At 33.9% G+C, this 27,349-nt stretch overlaps 1 protein-coding gene across 3 annotated transcripts in view; it reads right to left on the bottom strand.

Annotated features, from left to right (window-relative positions):
• LOC118193907 (ATP-dependent translocase ABCB1-like) overlaps positions 1–27,349 on the bottom strand; it is a 379,421-nt gene that overhangs the window by 212,393 nt on the left and 139,679 nt on the right. For all 3 annotated transcript variants that reach the window (XR_015039173.1, XM_085809734.1, XM_085809733.1), the window contains exons 8-12: positions 15,925–16,041; positions 15,410–15,464; positions 14,901–15,014; positions 1,104–1,214; positions 796–921 (exon numbers count right to left, since the gene is read on the bottom strand). Coding sequence is in view for 2 of the 3 variants with exons in the window: in XM_085809734.1 (XP_085665860.1) it covers positions 796–921; positions 1,104–1,214; positions 14,901–15,014; positions 15,410–15,464; positions 15,925–16,041 (523 nt within the window). In the remaining variant the exon portion in view is untranslated. The remainder of the gene's footprint in view (positions 1–795; positions 922–1,103; positions 1,215–14,900; positions 15,015–15,409; positions 15,465–15,924; positions 16,042–27,349) is intronic.

The raw sequence follows: 27,349 nt of genomic DNA, 5'->3' as shown, positions 1-27,349 counted from the left end.
TCTCATGACACTTTGCTACTTTAAAATAAAAATCTAATAAACATGCAAAATTCATTAAACTAGAAATATTTTTTTTTATTTTTGCAAAAAAAAAAAATTATGATTTTTTGTGTGCCAGTACTGAAGAATGAAAATGTTCTCTAAATCACAAACTCCAAAATTTTATGAATAGGTATCCTTTTTGAAATAAAAATAATTAATCAATACTTTCATAACAATCTGCATCAAAATGCTATTTAACAATTTATTAATATCAGAAATCGTTTTCTAAACTGATATATTTTTCTTATGTAGAATTGCAACCATTTCAGTTTGCAGTTTGTATATGGAAATGAATATGACCCTAAAATTTAAAATCAAATATCTCTGTCAATTTTTGTTGGATGGAGCTCATACTTTTTGTATTGTTCTTTTTATATTGAGAATAAAATTTTCCTAACTATAAAAGCTGGGAAAATGTACAAAAATTTAAATTTTGTAATTATTACAAAATCATTTTTTTAAACTTTAAAAATGTCAAAATGAATATTTGCATAATTTAACACACTTTTGTAACTAGAAGTATATGCTTGTGACTAATAGTTACAAGAACACAAGTAGGGGCTTCTGGGTATATAATGCATATTCTAATCCATCATTTTGAGACAAGGAAATGCAATTTTAAACTTTGCCAACCCACTAACTTGAACAGGAGACACAAATCTGTTCCCTCTCCTGTTAGTCTATTTGGATTTAATGTTACATAATACAAAAATAAAAAATAATAATTCAGATTAAAAATGCAAACATTCTCACACTTCCTTGGTTAGGATCATAAAAGCGTAATAACAGATTGACAACTGTTGATTTTCCACTCCCACTAGAACCACATAAGGCAACAGTTTGTCCTTCCTTTATCTGCAGGCAGAAGTTCTTCAGAACCTATGAAGTTACAGAATGTGCATAAAATTGCCACAGGGAGCATGAAAAGACATTATTTTTCAAAGGTTTCAGAGAAAGTCATTCAAAGTTTAGTTTAGTTGGGTTTTAGTTGGTCATGCAAGTTTATTACTAACCATACAATTTAGAAAAGCTAATGGAAGAAGATCAGGAAAAATTTATACCTGAACTGTTTTTCTAGATGGATATGAAAAATTCACATTATGGAATTCTATGTTGGCAGAAAAGTTGTCAAGCTTAGTACCTTTATTAGAATATGGATCAATTTTTGGTACCTAAACAAAGCAATAGAGGAAATATGTTAGCATATGATTCAACATACATAATGTGCTTAGAAGATAGAATAAAATTTTATACACACCAAGCATTATATATTTCAAAATTTAAGACTAGTACAAAATGTAGTATCTAATAAAGCTGGTAAGATTCAAAACAATATATTTCACTGTGGCAGACAACATACTTGACTGCATTGCAGAGGTAAAGCCAAAAATGTCCCACAATCTTGTAAACAAAAGTAAGGGTTGAGCATGTATTTTCTTACACAGTTACCTTCCTTGTTCTGGACTTAATCCAATAATCCACAAGCTTGTGTATTTCCTCCAAGAAGGGTTTTAGTTGGTCATGAAAATATTTATGTATTCCTTCCCATGTTTCTTTGTCTATCAAAAATCAATGACCACAGAAAACATCTTTGAGAAGTCTAAAAAGATATACAGTCTAAAGTCGTTAATCCGGACTCGTCGGGACTTCGGCAATTCCGGATTATCAGATTATAGATCATCAATTTAAATCTGGTAAGATCGCATGCCGAAATTATAAAATTAAAAATATGAAACCGTAATTTATGAAATAAAGAGCAATTATGATCTAAATGGTATGAAAACTTACAAAAAAAAAAAGGTTAATATTTATTTGTTTACGTTATTAAACATTTCTTTCAAAGTGCGCATGCGTAAAGCATACATTACGCATAGTCGAAATTAGAAAACTGCAACCAGAAAACTATTTGATGTGTATTCGTGATATTTATAATGACGAGGAATTTGATTTAAATCATATCAAAGGCGGAGTACATCGAGATTAAATACTACATTTAGTAAGGAATTATAAGCCAAATAAAATAAAAACATCTGCCCTGAAGATAAGGATAGTGCTGACAGATCAACTTCCAGTTCGTTGCGCGCCGCGACGTTCCCCCCCCCCGCGCAGAGCAGCGTGAAATTGATAAACAGATTTCGGAATGGTTAGAGAAACAAAGGATATGCCTTTACCCGTTTTTTTTGCAGCAATTCCACTTTCTGTTTGATGGACATCGAAACATGCTTTCGCTTTGTAGATCCTTTGGCAGCTCCTGAATCGGAGAATCTTTTTGACATAATAGAAAGTTCAAGCTTACTTTTATAAAATTGCTCTAACAGTCTGCAAAAAATAATAAGCCGGATCCAATTAGAAGATTAAGGAACAACGCAATCTGCAACATTAACTGAAATAGATAATTAGATAATTTTAACTTAGCTTATACCGTCCGTTATACATTAAACGCACATGCGTAAACGTATTATGCGCATTCGTAAACGCATAATGCGTTTACGCATGCGCAGAAAGTTTGTAGCTCTGAGGTCCCGATTATAGATCATTCCGGATTATGGACTTCCGGATTAAAGACTTTTGACTGTAGCAAAAGAAGAGACAAGTTCTGGGCTGTAGAAGGGTATTTCAGCATCTTGAAACCCTGATGTTTAAGGGTTTCAACAGACTGGTGGCTTGTGGTATGGGCACCCTTTATGGAAGCTGAATTCATGACTGATGATTTGATAGGCAGAACCATGACTAATCTGCATAAAAAATCCTACTTCATCGATGGCAACTTCCCTCTCCACCAGTACCATGATTTGAGCCTCTTCAACCTTCTCAGTGGTTCAGACTAAGTATCTTGATCCCCTTCAATACATCTTTAGTCAAAATTTTCAGTCTACTAAAACACATTTTCATGTGAAATAGCAAGTCATTATATTGTCTTGAAAACCTCCAATGAAATTTAGTCTAATATTCCTTAAAAACACAGATTCAGTGCATTAAAAGTTCATGTGACTATAGCAGTATAAACTCTTAAGTATACAAATGCAGCGTGACAATCCTAAATATGTATTCGGTAAAGCTAAACTAAACTCAGGAGCGCAACAGCCCTAGTGGGCCACTGCCTGCAGTGCCCCGAAACCTGCTTTCTTGACCTTGGGCCCCAGGGTGTGTCAGCATATGCCCTAGGCAAGTGGTCAGCTTGTCGCAGGACCCCCGTGTTTAGTCCCCAAGCAAAATTGGTACTCAGTTTATCGACCCACTCAAGGGATGAAAGGCTGAGTCAACCTTGCCCAGCCCGGGGATCGACCTGTGGTGCAGCTGTGCAACGTGCTAGCCACTGCGCCACCGAGCTTTGTTATGATCATTATACCAAATCTATTAAAATTGAACATCCTCTAAGGACAAACACATTTGCATTGAAAAAAAGGTGTAAGTTAGAGAATATATTTCTAATGAATTAATTTTCATTTTTGTCGAAATGTAATAGCTTTTGGAACATTTTATAGACATTTTACCAAAATCATTTAAACAACCCTTAAACCATTAATGAAAATCTCTTATAAAGTTTACAAGCAACAACTTTCAATTTTCACTGTAGTAAAAAGAAAGTTCTGATATCAACGTTGTTAACTTAATTTAAATGAAATTCTCATAATCAATTTCAAACTCAGTAGGCAGTTATAAGATAAAAATAAATGTTTTTGGCAAAATAGCACTAAAATAATAAAATTTCATTTCTCTAGTTTTGACTATTATGGTGGTTTGGTTAAAAAAATTGAATCATAGTTAGAACAGGCTCACATCTTTAATTAAAATTTATAACTCAACTATTTGAATATTTCAAGTAAACAATATTTTCATTGCCATTCTACAAAAGATAAATTTATACTCATTAATACAACAGTATTCATAAAGTTACTGTTGTAAAGCAATGCAACAGTATTCATTTTCAACATTCTCCCCACCTTTGCAAAATGGGAATTTACCAAAATTAAAAATAACTTAGAGTTCTGAACTGTAAATAAAGTTCACAACGTTTAAAATTACGAATATCCTACATTACCACAAAGTCCTAAATTACCAATAAAATTCACAAAATTCTAAACTGCCAATAAAATTCAGCAGTTTTGTGGAGGATGCACTTTTCTGCCCAGAAGAGTTTTTCTAAATGTCCTTAACCCCTTGGGTACATTTGACGTCTGAGACACGTCATTCACTTTTTCCCCCTAGGAGCGGATGACGTGTCTGAGACGTCAAACAAAAAATTAAACTCTTGGGTACATTTGACGTCCAAGAGACATCATTCACTTGTTTTCCCCAAGAGCGGATGATTTACATACTTAGCAAGAAACATTCAAATGCTGATTTGATAAACACAGGCAAAAGGAGAAAAAATGAAGGTGGTGATAGCGAAAATATTATAAAACCAGCATCTGTGCTTGAGTATAATAAAAGTATGGGAGGTGTTGATAAACAAGACCAATTGCTAGCGTGCTTCCCAGTTATGAGAAATGTGTAAAGGGGTATAAGAAAATTTTTTTTATCTAATAGATATGACATTCTATAATGCCCATGTTTTTTATTCTAAAATCAACTGCACAACCAAGGCAGGCATTACTTCCTTTCGTTTAGCTATTGCCGATGAATTGCTAGAGCAATTGTCATTGGCAAATTATAAACGTCGTGGACGTCCGTCAAGTAGCAATACAAACCATTTCGTTTGGCAGCGAAAAATTGGGCACACTTTTCTGAGAACGTTCTGTCAACTAAGTCCAAGCAACACCCTGGATAAAGGTGCCGTGTTTGTTATAAGCATAATATTAGAAAAGAGACTACGTGGCAGTGCAAACAATGCAAAGTAGCACTGCATTTACCTACTTGCTTTGAAAAATATCCCACTCTGCATAATTATTAGTAATTGGTTTTTTGTTATAGCTTGAATTTACTACATTTAGTTTTATTTTGTTGTTATTAATTTATTTTTGTTTTGCAATTCTAATTACTTGAAGACATCTTTAATACTACATATGTTACCAATATTTTAGAAATAAATAAATTCTTACGTAAAATGTACTGCTTTTACATATTACTCCAAGCAACCAAACATTATATCCGTTCCACATGCAAATATTTTTTCAAATAAATCTGTACCCAAGAGGTTAATACCTGTTCTTTGATGGGTGTAGGATGAGCCTTTCCTTCTATTTGAGAAATCTGGTTGTTTTCTTTATTACTCGTTGTGAAAGGCTATATCTCCGAGTTAGAGTTCAGTCACGTGAAAAGAGGAACTTAACTGGGCTAAATACAACTCCAGACGATGTTTCAGCTTCACATGATGCAAGATATTATCTTTACCTGGGAGCAGTTCAAGTACTCGAGCCAACATCCAGTCTATTTGTTCCTTGCTATAATTTCAAATGAGAAAAATGTCAAACACTTTAATTATCCTTTTCTTACCTTTTGCAGTGCTTTCAAGAAAGCCCAAGTATTCCTTCTTAAAACGATTTCTAAGCCATTCTTTAATTCGTAAATATTCCCAGCTTTCTATTATACTCATAGAATGAACGTCATTGAAATAATACACATTCCAGCCAGTTAAAGTTTGTATGAATATACAGGCTTTTAAATGTGTCAAATCATCATCTTCCTCAGACAGACAAGTTACAGGTCAGTTGTTCATTTAACATGTGCACAGAAGGGCTAGAAACTCTTCAAATCCTAAACAAGCATATCTCAAATTTTTTTTGAGAAGATGCTTGAAAGTTCTTATTAACCTCTTCTCAATGACGTGCCCACCACGATGCCGTGGGAGGCCAGAATTTCCATCTTATTTTCACTAAAGTACATATCTTTTCAATATCAGTCTAATTCAGTTAATTCATAACTCTACTTAAACCTATGAAATTCGAACCATTGACTTCAACTCAAATAAATATGATTAAAACCAAATATGACTTTAACTCGAGCTCTTTATGAAATAAAACATCTAAACGCATTTATAAAGGTGATGGTGCTCAAGGAAGAGATTAATTCAAGAACAGGCCTAAAAACTGCCCATGCGAAAATTACTATGCAAGTCTTTAAAATTCACTTTCAAGAAAACTGGGCCAGCGAGATCTACTCTTGCCACCTGGAAGATTTCCAACATTTTTGTTCTGTCCTCAGGTGAAGAAGAAAGAGGTACTTCTAAGGCCTTAACTGCATAAGACACATCTTTTACCAGAGATCAGATAGGTTTGCAGAGTTTGCACTTTTATGCAGACCGTGAATAGCAGTGAAAAAAATATTCTTAGAAAAATAATGTTTTAAAAAGTTCAGTGTCTTAAATCTAATAAATAATTTTCTTTGAAATACAGAAGTAAGAAGTTATTTTTAAAGAGAAAAAATGTTTTATGATGTAGGAATCGCTACATTAGTTTTGTGACCTGGACGTGACAGTTAGATCCCAAAAGATTAAAAACAGACTTTATGCTTAAAAATTAGACTTTTATGCTTGAAAATGATATTATAAGATATTCAAAATCACCATGGGCAGGCTCACTTCATTTAGTTACAAAAACAGATGGCGTTTTCAGACCATGCAGAGATTATTACTGCTTAAATAATATCACAGTACAAGATTGCTACCCTTTACCCAGAACTGGGGATTTCCATCACATTTTAAAAGGCAAAGAGATATTTTCTGAATTTGACTTACTTAAAGTCTTTTACCATACACCAATAAAAGAACATGATTAAAAAAACAGCACCAGTAACACTATTTGGACTCTTTACATTTAAAGTAATGACTTTTAGCTAAAGAAATGCTCCTTCCGCTATTCAAAGAGTTTTCAGTGGACTACATTTTATTTTTCCCTATTTGGATGACATCCAAACAGCATCGAAAATTGAGGAGCAGCATAAGAAACATCTTACAGAAGTATTTGATGGAGTTTAACAGCATGTTTTATGTAGCAATAAGTGAAATCAGTAATGGGAGTGAACAAAGTAGAATTTTTAGGATATCTGATAACATCACACAGCTCAGAAACCTCTTCCCCCCCAAAAAAAACAGAAGCCATAGTAAGTAATAAACTCTATGTAACTGTTCACAAACTTCATAAATTTTCAGTAATGATTAAATTTTATAGAAGATACTGGCTCCCTTAAATGAAAATTTAAAGTTTCAACAAAAAAAGAGGAAAACGAAATTCCATGGACTGAGAAGGGAAAGAACTCCTTTGTAATATGCTAAAAAGATTTAGCAAATGCTGTTTCTATTAACCTTTCCTAATCCAGACTTAACACAAGTATTATCTACAGATGCCTCTCATTTCGCAATTAGATCGGTTCTACAGCAGAATGAAGATGGAGATTGAAAACCAATAGCATTCTATTTTAAAAAGTTAAATGACACTCAAAAAGCATAAGATCAGGAAATTTTAAGTATCTGTCTTTCCAAAAAACACTTTAAACATGTGCTTAGAAGGACAAGAATTTATGATGTTTACAGATCACAAGACATTTATATTTGCATTTAAACAGAAAAATGACAAAGCATCACCAAGACAATTAAGAAATCTCCAGTATATTCCTAAAATTTCAACAGACATAAAATACATAACTGAAAAAGACAATATTGTTGCAGGCTACTTGTCTAAAATTAAATCAGTTTTGGATACTGATTAAAATTGCGGATGAAAAAAGTCAATAATGAAGAACTAAAAGAATTACTAAATATTATTCACAATTTAAATTTTAAAAATACCCACTACTCTTTGGAAAGAGAATCTGGTGTGATGTTTCAACTCCATATATTCGACCATTCATACCACAACCATTTTGAATAACTGTTTTCCACAAAATATATGACTTAACCATCCTGGCATAAAATCATCAATGGAAAAAGTAATAGCAAGATTCATTTGGAAGAATATTAAAAAAGATTTTAGAGGATGGGCTAAAACTTGCATTAGTTGCTGAAAAAATAAAATTATTTGGTACACGCAATCTAAATTCAACTCATTTGAAGAACCTGATTCATCATCAAATGGGATTAAATATTGCTTAATATGCATCGATTGTTTTACTTGCTGGATAGAAGTTATACTGATAGAAAATATTACCACAGAAACAATCACAAAAGCATTTTATGCAAATTAGATTTGTCGCTTTGGTGTTCCATACAGCGTGATCACAGACAGAGGGAATCAGTTCAGATCAGAACTTTACAGAAGTTTAGGTATTATTTGTGGAATTAAAATGCAAACAACTTCATATCAACCACAATGCAAAGAAAAAATTGAAAGACAACACTGAACACTAAAAGCAGGCAAGAGAGCTAACAATTCAATCAAATGGAGTGAAACGTTAACAACTATACTCCTTGGTATATGCGCATCTCTACGTGATGATACCCCGTTGCTTCATTGCAGAAATGGTTTATGGTAAATCACTCGAGCTACCAAAATTCTTTAATAAAGAACCAAAAACCAAATTAGAACCAGATACCTTCACTAGCAAACTAGTAGAACAAATGGAAAAAATAAAACCAATTAAAAGCCAATGTAAAAGAAAACAGAAATTATTTTTCCATAGGGATTTATATTCATGTTCACATGTATTTGTCAAAGTAGACCATGCCACGAAAACATTAGTATCCCCTTATGAAGGACCTCTTCCTGTGATTGCCAAAAATGACAAGCATTCTCCAGTGAAAATTAAGGGAAAGGACATCAATATTTCTGTTGACTGATTAAAAGAAGCTTATTTGTCAACCTCAAGTGAAGATGATTCTCGAAACCTAACAAATAAAGAGAAACAAAACACCCATTAAACAGACATGGAAATGGAAAGATGGAGGATTCAAAATTTAATTAAATTTAGGAGTTGCACCCTCTTGATAATAAATGAGGAAGGTTTAAGATGCTCAGTATATGTTTCCAACATCCTGTTTTGCTGTAATTTTGAAGCTCTTTAAATTTGTTTTTTACAAACAGAGACCAATTATTTTATTTCTTTTACCATCTCAAAACCACTGAAGAATCTGACCAGAAATAAATTTTCATATTTGCACTATTCAAGGTTTTAACAACCAGTTGACATAACCACCTTATATCCAAAAGTGCGGCTATCAGTTCCAATCATTATAAAGTAATTTTCTTCAATTGTGAAAGTAGGGTTTGCCCCGACAATCTCAAGAAAACTTCTTCATTTGCTTCTGTTCTTAAAGATATACAGGCACCATATGCTAATTTGCCTGCATTACAGAAGATGTGTAAGGAACTTGCAGGATTAATGAAAATTCTTGGGATTTGGCAATCACTCAAAAATTGTATTTCTGTAGACCATTTATTGAATTCCCTCTGAATGTCTTCAGATAGTTCCTATCACAGTCAAGAGTCAGTATTTCCAAGTTCCCTGTAAAATAATCTTTGGAATAAGAACGGCTGGTGAGGAAACTGTTACAGGATCAAAAACTTTCTGAATGCATGAAAGTAAGATTGGTCTTGTGACAACTTCAGTCCAAGATATGATTCATCTTTCCAATTCATGAGGTAAGTGGTACCATTGGAGGCCTAACACATTTTCTGAACCTTCATCTAAATCTACACTACTTTTCCAACATCTAAAGTTGAATTCAGCTGAAGACATACGTTCTGTAGCTTTATTAATGTGTTAATCAATTTCTTCTCTTTTCAGAGAGACCATTAGGGCAATTATCCATGCAGAATGTGCTTCTTATCTTTTTTTTCGATCTTTCTTCAGTGTTCAGGTGTTCAAGCTCAGCAGTAAACATCAAAAACTACTCTGTAGTATCTAAAGTTCAATAATATTTCTTTTTTCCACCACAAGAAATATAGAAAATCTCTTATCTGCTGGGCCAATTTCAATTTGTAGAAAGGCCTTGACAGGATAAAGCGATTACATAAATTATAAAATTAATTAAAACTATTGGATTAAATCTACTATAATTAAGACACAATAACACGCCGAATAAATACTAATTCAGAAGTCAAACAACAAAAATCAGCGTTATACCTACAAAATTTTCACAGGACTAGTTTCGATGGTTTTACCGAACCATCATCTTCAGCTGCAAAACCGCAAATGAACAAGATAGGAAATAATGATTAGATAAGATAAGAAAGCCTGGACAAGAATAAGCAAGTGGCGCCATCTGTTGGCGAAACCAGAACTAAAACATAATTTCTCTAAAAGCCGAAGGCAAATTTGGATTGGAATTAGGATCGTTAACTAGAACAGAAAGATTTTTATGAATGTGAAATGTCTCTAGAAAATCCAGCTCTCCAATGGAAGATGTTTTTTGAATAATTTTGGCAGCAGAAAAATTGAAAGTGTGATTTTCGGACCAACAATGTTGAGCAACAGAAGACTTCTGTGTTTCCTTTTTTCTAACATATGCCTCATGTTCTATGACGCGAAATTTTAAGGCTCTCTTAGTTTGGCCAATGTAAATTAAACCACACTGGCAAGGAATCCTATAAATACCACAGGAATTCATATCCGGAATGGGGTCCTTGAGTAATAGAAGTTGGAATTTTATTGATGGGAGAATAAACAACCCGAAAGTTAAATTTCTGCAAAATATGTGCAATTTTATAGCTAATTGATGGAAAGAAGGGAATGACAACAGAATTTTTATAATCTCCTAAAATAAGAGTGTGGCTTTTAGTGTGTTGAGATGAGAATTTTTTAATTGCTTGATTAATAATGTTGGGTGAAAAGCCCCTGTCAATAGCTATTGCTTTTAAATAATTTAGTTCTTCATCAAGGGCTAGTTTGGAGGAGCAAACTTGAAGAGCACGGAAAACATAGGAATAAAATGAAGCTAACTTTTGTTTAGTCGGATGACATGATTTAAAGTGTGGTGGAAGGCAAACCGATGAAGGTTTACGGTAAACTGTAGTACTGAAGTTGGATGTGTTACGTGTGACCAGAATGTCGAGAAACGGAAGAGAATTGCAAGTCTCAAGTTCAAAAGTGAACTGAATAGCAGGATCAATAGAATTCATTGTTGAAAGAACTTTATTTAAATCATCTTTATTACCTTCAAACAGGGTAAAAGTATCATCTACGTAGCGGAACCATGCCGGGAAGTTTAAAGTTTCAAACAATTTTGATTCATAATAATGCATGTAGATATCAGCCAGGATGGGACTGAGGGGGCTTCCCATGGCTAATCCCTCAGTTTGCTTGTAATATTTATTTTGGAAAACAAAATGTGTTTGTTTCAAACAGAGTTGAGTGAGAGAAATAAGCTCATCAATTTCGATGCAAGAGAAATGAAATTCGCGAAGTCTGGTTTCTAGACATCTTAATGCACCCTCCACTGGGACACTAGTGAATAATGATTTTACATCAAAAGAAACCATGAGTAAATTACTAGGAGAAATGTTTTTAACCTTTTTTTACAAACTCTATTGAATTTTTTATGGTGTAAATGTTATTGTCTAGTAGAGTGGAAAATCTAGAAACTAAATATTTAGCTAAAGGATACGAGGCAGTACCTAAATTTGATACAATAGGGCGGAAAGGAATACCACTTTTATGAATTTTGGGAAGAGCATATAATCTGGCACAATTCGCAACAGATGGGATAAGCGAATGTTTTAAGTTGCTTGAAATGATTTGCGAAGATTTGATCGCAGTTTTTATTTTGGATAAGTCCGAAGGTGAAGGATCTTTAGGGATTGGATTATATGGTCCTTCGTTTAAGAGTTTAGTGACACCATTGATGTAAGTGTATGTAAGTGTATCCATGACGACTATCTGGACACCTTTGTCGGCCTTTGAAATGATAATATCCGGGTTAGAATGAATTTCGCGCATTGTAGCTCTTTCTCTCGCAGTTAGATTTGATTTCAAAGGTTTATTATTGAATTTCACATTATGAGCGATAAGATGCCTAATCATTTCTTTCTGTGAATCTGAAACTTTACTGAACTTGAAAGCTTTTTCGATAGGAGCCAAAATCTTTGGAATCGAGGGTTTACAGGTTTGTGAGAAGTTAAAATTATATTTTAGAATTCTCTCTTGTTCTTCTGAAAGACTAACATTAGAAATATTAACTATTGGCTTGATGTTTACAATGGGAAGATTTTTTGAACTACTTGAACTGGAAGACTGTAAAAGAAGTTTTTCGAATTTAACTGCAAGGGTGTTTTTATGACGGTTAACTGCATTCTCCGTTCTAGACCAAGACTTTTGTTCAAGGGCAGTGAATTTTGGATATGATTTAGCGAGTTCCAGATGAAGCTTATAGAGTTCATGTTCAATTTTGGACAATTGTTGACGTGTATCCCTTATCACGGACCGAAGTAAGGCAAGCTTGCAATTTAACAGAATTCTTGAAACGCGACTCGAAGGTTTTTGATTAGATTTGATTTGAATAAAATTGGGGATCAATTTTTTACATTTACATTTAAGTAAAAAGTCAAGATGATTCAGGAATTTTTGCCGTTTCAGGCGTAATTTAGTGAAACGATTAACGGATGAAGGCATGATAAACAATGCAGAAAATCAAACTAAATTAACTGAGCAATAATAAAGTACACACAAAACAGCAGAAAAATCCCTCACTGAAATGAATAGAAAACAAAACGTTTGTAAGCAAAATGCATGAAATCAGACAAGTAAAGCACAATATCCAAATGTACAAAACATAAACATAACTTGAAAATTGAAAAAATGTACTCACCGAAACTCCTACAATCACAAAATGGCGGCCACACCACGTGCAAAAAAGAAAGCAAAATGTAAGCCTGTTTGGGGCTTCTATAATTAAGACACAATAACACGCCGAATAAATACTAATTCAGAAGTCAAACAACAAAAATCAGCGTTATACCTACAAAATTTTCACAGGACTAGTTTCGATGGTTTTACCGAACCATCATCTTCAGCTGCAAAACCGCAAATGAACAAGATAGGAAATAATGATTAGATAAGATAAGAAAGCCTGGACAAGAATAAGCAAGTGGCGCCATCTGTTGGCGAAACCAGAACTAAAACATAATTTCTCTAAAAGCCGAAGGCAAATTTGGATTGGAATTAGGATCGTTAACTAGAACAGAAAGATTTTTATGAATGTGAAATGCCTCTGCTGCCAAAATTATTCAAAAAACATCTTCCATTGGAGAACTGGATTTTCTAGAGGCATTTCACATTCATAAAAATCTTTCTGTTCTAGTTAACGATCCTAATTCCAATCCAAATTTGCCTTCGGCTTTTAGAGAAATTATGTTTTAGTTTTGGTTTCGCCAACAGATGGCGCCACTTGCTTATTCTTGTCCAGGCTTTCTTATCTTATCTAATCATTATTTCCTATCTTGTTCATTTGCGGTTTTGCAGCTGAAGATGATGGTTCGGTAAAACCATCGAAACTAGTCCTGTGAAAATTTTGTAGGTATAACGCTGATTTTTGTTGTTTGACTTCTGAATTAGTAAATCTACTATATTTGGCCCAACTTCCAGACAGTCATTCAGAGAAGATCCATAGTTTCTTAAAGACCACTACTTAATACAAGCGCAGTTGTTATGGACTTTAGTGAGAAATTATAAAGGGATTATGCCTCTATCACCATCTCACATTCAAAACAGTCTGTTTCAGGAAACCATATGGCTCATATATAAGCCAATCGGTAACACACATGTTGTGTGATTAAGAGTAGCAAGGTCCAAGTCATTCTATATCAAAAACTACTATCACACTGCTAAATAAACCTGGACTACTCTGTGAAGAAAATGTTCTTCCATTAGTTCAGCTGAGGTGCACATGTGCCTAATGCAAGTAACCCAGTTAATGAAGAGAAGTGAGAAAGAAATAAACAAATGTCTGGTTGTCTAGCCTAAAAGCCTCCTTCATGAAGTCATCTGCAAACAGGATATAAGAGATATCATTATTCCCCGTGGTTGCAGCAAGTTAAGATTCGGAATTCGTTAATCTAGGTGGTGTTTCAGCATACTGATAACTACAAACATAAGTTTTCAGTTCACATTGTAACTCTTGACTTTCCTCTAAACTCACAATTATGCTTTGACCATTTATATCTTTATATTACCTCCGGTCTCCTAATAGCCGTCATCAAAGTTCTTTAAAAATTTTACCCGGAAGTCATTACAAAAAATTAGCTTTCAGATTTTTTATATCATTGTAACACAAGGAAAAAAGTAACTTTGAAACAAACATACTTAGGATAGTTATCATGATGCAAATTGATTGCATTTTTAGTATTCTGCATATTGATGTTTTGTTCAGAAATATTTCTTTAGAAACAACAAATGTCATAACTTTTTTATTTGTTCATTTTATTAACTGTCTTTTTAAAAATTTTCCTTAATTTTTGGAAACCACTGTAAAATTAACAAAAGCTTTTTTCAAGCTATATGTCAATAGACTTTTGAAACAACTGAGAAGTCGAACTATGGTACATTTATAAGTCACTGGCCAAGTGTCAAAATAAATAGATTTGAAGCTATATGTGGTCATATTCATATTTTGAAGAATATTACACACCATTATTAATGGTAAATTTTGATAACCTGTAAAAGTCATGACAGAAGCAGACATTTTTACACTATAAAATAATAATTTTCTTATTGTTGAGAAAATAAGTAGAGGTATTTTCTGATGATTTTTGTACTTTTTAAAATAAATTAAATCTAGATTTAGTTAACAAAATTTCTCAGCCTGTAAATCTCTCTTGCAGCCTTGGTTTCTCTGAAATTAACATATAAAAATACTGAAAAAGTTAAATAACGATGAAATAACCAGCATTTAAATGACCACATGAAACGAAAAATATATAAATCAATTAGTAATTAAAATACATTAACAGGACATCAACAAAGACCTATTTAATTAGACAAAAGCATACCGTTTCAATAATTTGAAAAACTTTTGCAGCTGATCCTTTTGCAGTTGAAACAGCTGTCATGTGAGGCATTGCATTACCCAGAGAAAACGATCCAATCATAACGGCAAAAAATACCTAAATTAATTTGCAGTAATATATAGTTAAAATTATATGAAACTAATATTTAAGATACATATTTACATTTTATATAGTACCCACAATTGGATAATCATGCATGTTAAATTAAATAACACTTGAATTGAAATTGATTTATGGTGATTTAATTTCTATCTCTTTAGATGATCTTGGTGGGCTATTTAATAAAAGCACATGTTTCACGTAACAAAGCTTAGGATAAATAAATGAAATTACAAAATTGATCAAATAAGCTATGAACTCCGCACATGAAACATACTTAGATTATTTAAAATCAATCTAATGCTAATACTATAAATGAGTGATAATCAAGATAATTAACCAATAAGTAAAGATTATTCATTGCAACACTTTTAAATAAATATACAACTTACAGAAAAGACATCACCTGGAGTCATTTTTCCAGCTGAAATCAATTCTGATCCATACCTAAAATACAAAAAAAAAAAAAAAAAAAAAAAAAATAAATAAAAATAAATTTAAGGTAATGATAATATAGTATTTAATGATATTTTTTACATATTTATAGACTTGCATGTATAAGAATCTATTACATATGTACTTAAATATTCTTAAATACTCTGTAGTAACAGACTTTTTATCTTTTAAATATTATTCAAAGAATTACACATATTTTCCTTTCTTTCTTTTTTTAAGACAGAAGCTGCAAAATAGCACTTGACAGCATAATTACAAAAATTAGGATTTGTGCCATCAAGTGAAATTATATAACTTATTTGACACTTTTTTTTTTGTTGTTGTTGTTGCTAAAAAGTATGCCTGATAAAGTTTGCATCTTGTAAAATTACAAAAGTAGTTACACGTAAGTATTTAAACACAAAATTTGATAAACAAAATATGCCAAATCAAAGTGACCATAAATACTTACCAAAATGCCAAAGCATATGCTCCATATAAAACTAGAAATGTAAATCCAAAACCAAAGGCAATAAAGACATATTTTCGAAGGGCTACATTCATGCCTTGAATCAAAGCAGCAGTGTATCTAAAAATAAAACAAAATTTAAAACACCCCAAACAACATTTAAAACACAAATGATAAAGGAGATCCATGAATAACCACACAAACACTATGATAATGTTCTACACAGGAAGGGGATGGAATACATTGTAAGAACATAAGTTGGTTCTAGTGAATACCTAGTTGACAGTAGTTTTAGTTTTGGCAAAACGTTTGCCATGTTACTCTTATTTCTGTCTTGTGTTCAAATTTAGTATTATTATTAAAAAGGTTTTAAAGCATGTAATTTTACTTTAACTCTTTGTTTACTGAAATTATTAACTTAAGAAACATTTTATCACACTGAGAAAAATTTTATCACTATGCTGCCATATGCTCCCTAAAAATTATTTAAAATTTACTGCTTGAGCAATAAAAATTACACATTAAAACAAGCAAAATTTTATAAGACACGAGGCAGCATTATTTCAACTCATCCAAGGACTTAAATGTTATCTAGGCCAAGAGCTTTAAAAACAACTAGAATATATTTTAAAACCAATATATATATATATATATTAATAGTGTTACTGAAATTTTTGTGCTGAAGTACATGTATAAATTAATTAAAACAAAAGTGCAAACAAATAACTAAGACTGCACAGCAATAGTGGCAAAAAATTAATCAGCTTATGTGCATTGCTACAAGTTATTCAGCATCAAACATTAGTTCAAATGATAAATGCACTTACCTATTAATATTTCCATAAAAGAGAACATTTTTAATAGCACAGATGAACGTGATAATCATTAATTTGATGCAAATTTCTAAATAAATTCTGAACCCTTTCATCAATCTCATTAGTACATAAGTATTTTCTCTACCAAAAAACTGCAAAAGCAAATTCTTTCCTTTCAAGCAACTTCTTACCCTGTCGCATTTTCTACCACTGTAGAGACTGGTAGTCAATTCATTTCCCATACCGCAACAGAGTAGATCTCAGTTTTAACAATATCTCTACTTAAAAGTCAATTTACACATTTACCCCTCCATTTGAAATTTTAATGTGCAATATAGAAAATTCCGAGTTATTTTAATAGTTTTTAACATAAAACAAGATTTTTGAGAAATGGAATCCTCTACAAGAATATGCAGTTCTTTAAGTTACTCATTTGTGTATTGTATATACAAGCATTCCAACACCTTTTATACCACTCTTCAAAACCTATTCATTCTCCCTTATACGCAGATAAGTACAAAATTTAAATGGACACAATGTAAACTTAGCTCTCTTTACAAATTTACTTGCAACATGTGCTGAAAAAGAATTTCTATAGGAACAGTATTCGCTAAAGATATAAGTTTCAGAGGTAGCTAATAAAGACTTTCTATTTAAAAAAAGCCTTTAGTGTTGATAAAGAATGGATAGTTGGATGTTGCTTCTCCACAGGGAAGCATAACTATAATGTAGGAATGCAACATTAGGTACAACTCTTGCCTTTAGTTCCCCTCAGGGGCTCACTTTTGTGAGTACAGGTGTGGCAATCCTGAGGTACCTTAGCCCTTCAGGGAATCATCTTGGTGAGACGGATGTCACGATCCTGGAGCCCCAGTGATCTATCCTCTTTTCGGTCTCCTCTCTTCTTAGCTGTAACTTTTGTTCTTTCCTTCTTCCTTGTGGTTTCCCTCTTCATAGGTTGGGGCTCATCGTAAGAAACTGGAACATCCCTTGTCTGTAGCTTTCAAGTGGCAAGAAAACTGCAGACGTGTTTGCCATGCATGGAGACCTGTGTTGCTGGAAAGGAGGGTCCTGGTAGTTGAGGGGTCAGGTACTGACCCCAAAACACTGCTTTGGCATCTGCTTAAGCTAAACGGAAGGCACCTTGTTGTCCTCACGGGTGTCAATTGGCTGGTCACTAGTCCTTGTATCAGTGGCTTGGGAATAAGGTCTTGGGAGTACTTGCTTTTGCGAAAGCCGACTGTGGGGCTTCAGTTTACGTATAGGTCAGGCTAGCCCTAACACAGGATTCTGTGTTCCTTTGTTCGGCTCCATGGTGGGTGAGGCAGTCGGACCCGAATCTTATATCTCTTCAGTATGGCTAATCGTAATATATTTTTAATTACACACCCTGAATCTAGTCATATCGTTCCAGGTACCGACTGTTCTGAAAAGTCTTCTGTTATAAAAATTAATGTACCGATGCAAATACAAATAATCCAAACAATTGACCACGCTTAAGATGCATAAGGATAGTCAGCTGATCGATACAAAACACAGAATTCTGACCTTCAACTCGCTTGATCTGCCTAAGAATATTAAGACTGGATATCTAAATTCTCCTGCAAGACCTTATATTCCAAAATCTATGCGATGCTTCCAATGCCAGCGTTTCGGCCACTCTAAAATGTCCTGTCATGGTAGCCTCACATGCGCCTGATGCACAAAGATCAGCCATGACTGTGATAACTGTACCGCTGCGCCATTGTGTATAAATTATTGCAAAGGTGAACACCCAGCATTTTTTGCTCATGCCCAATATGGAAATCAGAAAAGGAAGTGCAGACTACAAAAGTTGCTAGAAACATCTTGTATGCCGAGGCCAGAAGGCTAGTAAAAAGCACACGGGTTCGTCCAAATATATATTACGTGATTGCAGTTAAAACACCTCTTATAAATACAACCCAAACTTCAACAACTATGCAGACTCCTTCAAATAAATCCCAGTAGATTACAACCACCAAGTAAAAAGGAAATTCAACCCATGTGACACACATATAAAAAAAGAAAACATAATTCAAAGCAAACCAAAATATGTCTCTCCAAGAACAGTTAAAAAAATAGAAGTCAAAGCAACAGCTCTTTTGAAAACATGTTGTTTGAATCTTTAGATTCGGATAGTATGGAAGTAGAGCAGGGTTTGGAAGCCCCCAAACACCTGCTTCCACACAAAACTAAGAAACAGCACAGAAAGAACAAATATCAGTTATAATGGCTAACCTTGCATCTTGGAATTGTGGCGCCTTCCACCAAAGTCTTGTTATCATCAAACATTTGATCCATATATATCAACCGGTATGCTTGGTGATTCAGGAAACTATGTTAAAATTGGAACAAGTAGCAAAGCTTCGGATATATTCTTTTGCTAGGAAAGATAACTTGGGAGGTGAGAGTGTCAGTGGAGGTGTAAGTCTCCTCACCTCACTTGATTTTTCTTCCAGTCCAATTTCTTTAGTGACTAACCTCCAAGCTGTCACTACATAAATAAATATATGGAGTTTGATATCAGTTTGTTCCCTTTATTTGCCTTTCAAATCACCACATTGATCAGCAAGATTTAGATGACCTAATAGAGCAGCTGCATGAACCCTTTGCCATAGTAGAGAATTTTAACGGCCATAGCCTGCTCTGAGGAACTAAGGATAGAAACATCCAAGGCAGGCAAATTAAGCAAATGATCTGAGATCATGGCCTGTGTCTCCTCAGGTGGACAAGGTACCTACTTCCATGAGCGTACAAGGACATTTCACGCTCTAGTTCTAGCTATCTGTCCACCATCTTTGTTACCATTTCATATATTTAATGTTGGAAATGATCCTTACAACAGTGATCATTTTCCCATTTTTGTTTCTATCACATGAGAATGAGTAAACACCATGTCAAGTTCTCCCATTTTATACTTAACAGGGCAGACTGGGAACTCTTCTTGTCTTTAAAAGAGATGGAAGAAGAGATTGTAAAAGATTCACCCATCGATGATGCTGTGGAAACTGTCACTGATGTCATTCGTGCAGCTACAGTCTCTATACCGGTGACATCAACGAAACTTCCAAAGCATCCCAAACCATGGTGGAATCGTGAATGCAAAGAAGCACTGGCAAAACAGAGAAAAGCTTGGGGAATTTTTTCGTAAGTACCCCCCCCCTTTTAAAACCTTATGTTCTTTAAAAAATCTAAAGCAAACGCAAGAAAAGTAAGGCATAAGAGCCAGAAGATTTCTGAGCAGCCTATGTATCTTGATTTACATCATCTATGCCAAGTAAATGAGTATCGGAAAGTGTTAAAAAGCATGCAGAATGTACAAAGACCACTCACTTTTCTTTCTGAAAAAAGATGGCCGAGGGATTAATGAAACAGAAGAAATTGCAAATACAATTGGTGAGAGCTTTGCTGCCATTTCCAGTGGCAGCAATTACAAACCAGCATTTCTTTCTGAAAAGCATCATCTCGAAAAAATTCTCATTGCTTTCAACTCTTCCAATTTAGAGCCTTATAACGGCAACTTTACTATGTTTGAGTTTAAAAAAGCATCGATGGAGACACATAGGTCGAGTTGGGTCTAGGTGGCGTAAGTTATGAAATGCTAAAGCACCTCTCGAGTAAATAGTTGAGTGTCCTTCTTCTCTATACAATTGAGTGTAGAAGAAGCATATCTTTCCCAATGCATAGAAGAAAGCACATAGCTAAACCAAGGAAAAGACCCAAAGAATCCCTTGAACTATCGGTCAATTGCTTTTACGAGTTGCATTTGCAAATTAATGGTAAATGGTAAATCGCCGCCTAGTCTATTATTTGGGGAGGAAATGTAATCTTACCCTATCAGAGTGGTTTCTGTAAAGGCAGAGCGATCATCGACAGTATGTTCTCTTTAGAAACCTCCATATGTAAGGCCTTTGTCAAACGAAACCACTTGACCTCTGTCTTCTTTGACAACAAAAAGGCATACGATAAAGCATGGAGTTATGGCATTTTGCATGACCTTCATGCTTGTGGCTTGCATGGCTACTGTGGCTACCAATCTTCATTTGAAATTTTCTATGGACAAGAGCGTTTCAAGTAAGGATTGGCTCTGTTTTGTCAGATGTTTTCGAGCAGGGAGAGGGTGTGCCTCAAGGCTCTATGCTGAGTGTTATTCAGTCTAAAAATTAATTACATTTTAATGGAATTTCCTTCCACTGTTTCAGGTTCACCGTATGTAGACGACCTTCAGATTAGCTGTTAAGGTGCAGATACGAGATCTGTTGAGAGACTGCAGATCGCTCTGAACTAGTTATAGAAATGGTCGGCAGACATGGATTTGTTTTCTCTAAACAGAAGACTGCATACGCTTTCATAGAAAGTGAAATCTCTATCCTGAGCTTAAGCTTCATCTTGAAGGTTCATTGATCCCAGATGTACGGGAAGTAAAATTTCTAGGAGTGATATTTGATCCAAAATTAACCTTCATTCTACATGTAATGCACTTCAGGAAAAAGTGTTTAAAAGTTCTTAATCTTTTGTCCTGGCAAACAGCCTCTGGAGAGTAGAGTGTAGTTCATTGATTCATGTCTAAAAAGTGTTAGTTCGCTCAAGAATACATTATTGCTGAGTAGTTTATGGATCAACACGGCCTTCTGTTTTACTAAATCTAGATCCTATTCATCATTAGGCTCTAAGAATTTGTCCTGGAGCATTCAGACATCTCGTATACAGAGCCTGCATGTTGTTTGTTACAAACCTTCACTTCAGTTAAGGCGAGAACAATTGTCTCTCCATCATTATTTTACTATTAATTCAGAACCAAACCATCCTCTCCAGATCTCTAAGCTTGTTAACTGTTACAAACTTCTATTTCATGCATGGTTTTATAACGTTCTCTCCCGTTTTTTTGAAAGAAGGGGACCATTACTGGAAAATAACTGCTTATCCGATTTGAAGGTCCAACTTGTAAAGCATCTAGAAATCCGCCCATGAGATAACCCCCAAATGGAGCTTTTGGATGCATTTCAGCATCTATATAAGAGAAAGACTGGTAAGAAAACATACAAACAACATTTTTTTAAACATAGGGATGAATATAGTGCTTTAATTCCGATATAATATAGATGGGCCAAAATCAGCTGACCATGTAGGAGCTTCACTTGTAATAAAGACCATAATTACGGCAAAAGATTGCCTGATGCCTGTTCTGTATTTAGCGCTGAATTCTGCTTTAACAGTCATCTCTAAGCAATTCCAGAAAAAAATTATAATACTCTAATTCATTAAGTGCTCTGAAAGCATTAGCTAGTTTTTCTGACACTCGGAATTCTCTATTAGTGGACATTTTAAGATTACATCACAAATTAAGAAGCCATGGCTATGGGATTCTTTACTACTGGGTTCCTGGCTATGCTGGTATAAAAGGAAAAAAGCTGGTAGACATAACAGCTAAGCCTGCTACTGTTTTATCAAACCAGCTTGTGCCTTGCACTGATATAAAAAAAAGTTATCAAGCAGAGTATGTCAAATAAATGGCAGTTATTTTGAAATAGTCAAATAAGTCTTAATAAACTGAGAAGCATTACACCTAAAGAAGAGGACTGGAAGATCACCAGGAACCACAGGGAGGAAGTCTTATTAACACATTTAAGGACTGGTCACTCTCGAATAACACACAGTTACCATTTAAAGGCTAAGCATGATGCTATTTCTTCAAACTGTAATTGTGTTCTGTCCGTGCATCATTTTTTAAGTGAATGTTCTCATTTTAACTGTCTTTGATTGAAGTATTTTAGCCGTGACTTGCCTCTTGACGGTATTACCGGGTAAGAGGTAAAAGACAATTTGTTTGAATACCTGAAAGAGACAGATTTTTATTATTTAATTTGATTTCTTTTTTAATGTTGTTACTTGGAATTTTAATGCTGTATATTTTAATATATCTTACTCTGTGTTTTTTAATCATGTTTCATATTTGAAAGCATGCGAGTTTTATGTATTAAGTTATTTCAAAATGTCTAATTTTTTCACAGCATTCGATTTTATAAGTAAGCTCTTGCTTTAGACTTGTAATTGTTTGTATGTTGTGCTAGTGGCATGTTTAATGTGGATGTTTTGGGAGCACATAACCTTAAAGATTTTGCACCAGGAAACCATTACCAAACCAAACCTTGCCTTTAGTTATAACAGATACTATGGGCACAGTAGATCTGCAGTTTTCTCCTTTCTTTAAAGTTTATTATACCAAATCTCAACCAGTAATCAGAATCTTCAGATTTATATTACATAACTTAACAAGATATCATGATCTTACTACAATCCAAAGGAAGAAGGATTTACAGAAGTTAATGTGATGCAAGTAATTCTGTTTTGGCATTTAAAAAAATTAAAATGTAAAAATTATGAAATCTTACACATGCATAGTATCTATACTTACCTTACGAAAAATTCTAAACTCATTATAAAAAATAAAAAATAAGATACACAACTCCCATATGAAAAGAATTTGAGATATTTAATTTTTACATTTGAGAGCATATTCAGGGACTCATATCCAAACTGAAGAGTGAAATGCTTGCATTTGTATGCACTAAAAATTATAAATCAGTTTAGAAAAATGATTTCTCATATTAACTGATTTAGTGGTGAGCATTCCTACACAGATCATTATGAAAAGTATTGATCAATATCAGTTTTTCAAATTTTGGCTAGCAGTAGACGTTAGTATAAAATACTTATTAAACGGATTTCCATATTAAGGAAAGGATGAAATGAGACCAAATGATCAAAGTTTAGGAGAGAACGTAGTAAATCGTTTAGTTGATCCTTACAAAAATACTGGCCGAAATATAACTACAGACAATTTCTTTACGTCAGTAAAACTTGCGAAATCCCTAAAATCAAAAGGATTGAGTCGTGTTGGAACAGTAAATCGTGCAAAAAGAGAAATTCCCTCTAATTTTAAAAATGTAAGAAATGAACTTTTTTCTTCAGTTGTGATGAAACACGACTATATAACACTTACATCATATCAAGGTAAAAGGAACAGAAACGTAATAATTTTGTTAAGTACACTCCATTCATCAGTTGAATTTGAATCTAATGAAAAGAAGTTTCCTGATGTAATACAGTTTTACAATTTTACAAAATTCGGAGTAGATGTTTTGGATCAAATGGCAAGAAAGTACTCCGTGAAAGCACCATCAAGCCGTTGGCCAGTACATGTATTCTACAATATTTTGGACTTAGCAGGTATAAATGCGTGGATTCTGTATAAGGAAATTACAAAAGAAAATATCAGCAGAAGGGATTTTCTATTGCGTTTGGCAGAAGAACTAAGAGAAGAATATATATCTAGTAAAAACAAATTTGTTCTCTCTTCAAGTGGCTTTGTGGATGGACAAGATTCAATAGAATAAAAAAAAGGAAGAAATGTGAAGTAAGGAAACGCAAAGGTAACGCAACTTCTAATATTTGTGACAACTGTAATAAATATGTATGCGGATATTGTACACAATCAGAAAGATAAGCGTGTGTACTAGTTGCTGCACTGACTAATATAGTATATGTAAATAAAATTTTTTTTATATATTTCTATTTCTATGTACTCTTTATAGCAAAAAGTGTGTTTTAAAATACTTTAATATTTGGATTAAAAACCACCTTTTTTTTGGAAAAAATTGCGTAAATATTTATAAATTTTTTTCTGTGTTTCTGAAATGTAAGCTATTGAAAATTGGGGGGGGGATTACATTTTCCGATGGAAATATTTAAATGCTTGTTCATTATTTGACTACATACCTGCAAAGTCTCTATATTCTTTAAAATAAACTATAGTTGTCATAATTTGCGTTATTTTAATTTTTTTTCACAAATATATTATATCATATAGAGAAATATGCAGATATCCTATCAAGGGGCAAAAATGACACCCGCCGTAATTTTAGGTATACGAAGACCACCGTAATTCTAGTGTACAAACATTTTTGTAACTGGAAGTATATGTCTATGAGTAACAGTTGTGAAAATAAAGGCTAGGTAAGGACTTTTATGGGCATGGTGCTTAAATCATATTTCAGATGCATACAAAAATACAAATTTGATTGCAGTTTCTTTAATTTACTTACATAAATTAGGTAATTACCCTTCTGTGGAAATGAGAGAAATTTTCACAATATACTGATTCACTAGGGTTCAAGTGTCTAAAACCACAAAACAATGTGCCTGCCTGGCTTATATTCTTAGAGGTTGAATAGGTTTGCAATTTGCACTTCATAAATTCCCCTTCCATAACATAAATTCATGAACAAAAGACATCTGTGGTGATGAACGGTGTCTTGAGTTATGAGCACTCAAGTCGGCAACACATGATATTTATAGGTGCTTTGAGGCAACCCAACACAGAACTAATACTCAGAGAATTCTGGATACATTATTTTAATATTTTCTGTTGTTTAACTCTTATTAACAAAGCCTGGCAGCAAGTAATTTACAAGATCATGTAACGGACCTGGTGGCAGGGGCATCACGATAGGGCAGAGAAATCTGATAAAAAATAAATTTTTGTTAATTCATAACATTAATTCATAAAAATTCATTACAAATCCGTATTAACTACTTTTAATTTGAAGCTATATACTGAATCATTGACTTCAACTCAGGTATTCAAAACCAAACGAGTTGCCCACTTCCAGTTTCTATGTCTTTCAATACCCTTATCGTAAAAGAACTATGCATGCTGAAGAGCGTCAGCAACCAGTTGCACAATATTTATAAAGTGAAAAGTGAATGTATTCCCTTCCACTCCTTTCCTCCCACAAGGTAACTTCTCCGTAGGGACTGCGCAGATACCATGCTCTTGCATGCTATAGCACCAAAGCGACAAGGATAGAACATTCATCGTTTACCATTGAATTGAGAGCATTTTATTACTGTTTTTCAGTACGTTAGTTGCAATATTTGCATTGTACTACACATTTAATTTAAGGTATTTATTACTTCTTTCAAAGTTCTACATGACCATGTATTATGCTGTAAGACTAAGAGAAATATACCTTTTCTATAAATTTGAAGCAGAATACATAATTCAAGAAAATTATCTAGTTAGTAGTTATGCTATAATAGGTTTTTTATCTTGGCTTCTTTTCAATTACTTTGTAGAGAGAGAGAGAGAGTAATTACTTGAACTAAAGATGAAATAACCAAATTCACTGCTTCAATGATGAAATAATTCAACGGACGACAGGCACGTATCCCACAGGCACGTTTTCCTCGAGGACTTCATCTCCTTTCAAGAAGACTTTGTATGCTACTAACTGGATAGCATCAGAGTCAAAAAATTTCGCGACAGTCTGCGTTGTGTATGCACTTCAGCCTCAGAAGTTATCGCAGGAAAAATGGAGGATAAATACTTTATCAAATAAAAGCCATGAATTTCGACTCACGTGTATGAAATAGCTTCTGCTGCTGCATAGAAGACAGTGATTGTTATTTTGTTCGCTTAAGTGCAATTTAAGGTTGTGCCTTAGCTATGACAGCCATAATGATTTTGCTTAAAAGATTATTATCACAGCATAATGAATTTTTGAATTAAGTGTGGTTAATTGTTTCTTTCTGGGTGTCTATGAATTTCCATAAAACATTATTTTAAAGTTTTAATAGTGAACATTTTTTAAAAAACATCTCAAGAATGGCTAAAATTGTAATGGAGGGTGTGATAGAAGATCTAGTTCAAAAACCACAGACCTTGACCTTCTTTAGATAATTTATATTGTAACCATAAAAGACATTTCCCAGCTGCTCAGTATAAGAAAACTAGCTAATTAGCTGGCTGTGGTGTTAAACAATTGTTGTTTTGCAGGTCCTACCTGTTATTTGGTGCGGACAAATGTGTGGACTAGGAATGGATTTAGCAGTTTGAATGTACACTAGTTATTATAAATTAAGGAAAAATTACAAAAATAGCGATAACTCCCTCAAAAATAAGCCAAACCGTGTAAAATTTGAATATGTTGCCAAGTAAGAGCATAAAAGTCCATGTTTGAGAGCAAGCCCACATATTTCACTGTGATAGTGACATCAGAAATCTGAGATAGCCAATTCATAACAATGATCTCCAGGCATCATTTGCCTGCAGAACTACGACAGAAAGCCATTGGGGGACTAGAGGCAGAACAAAGTCAAACAGAAGTGGCCAGATGGCTAAATGTGAGTCCCTCTGTAGTTCATAGACTTTGGAGGCAATTTCACATCACAGATTCGGCAATAGGATGTTCAGCCAAGGACGGCCAACTGCTACGACGAGCACCGATGACCGATATTTGACATTATGTGCACTCAGGAATAGAACCGCTACTCCGACTCTTCTTAGATCCTTCCTTGTTGCAGACCCCGAAAGGTTGGTGTCAACGTCAACTGTGCGTAGAAGGCTTCACAAAGGTGGTCTGTACGCGAGGGGAACAACCATTTGCGTGCTGCTCAAGTCACGCCATAGGAGGGACCGTTTGCAATGGACACGACAACATGTCCACTGGACGCCTGAGCAATGGAGGGCTATTCTCTTTACGGATGAGTCCAGGTTCAGTCTAGAACGCGATAGTAAGCATTATTTGATA

Source organism: Stegodyphus dumicola, chromosome X2 (assembly GCF_044657685.1).
Source record: "Stegodyphus dumicola isolate Sdum_Otavi_A_Nest chromosome X2, ASM4465768v1".
Lineage (NCBI taxonomy): Eukaryota > Metazoa > Arthropoda > Arachnida > Araneae > Eresidae > Stegodyphus > Stegodyphus dumicola.
This window is presented reverse-complemented; position numbering and strand designations above follow the sequence as displayed.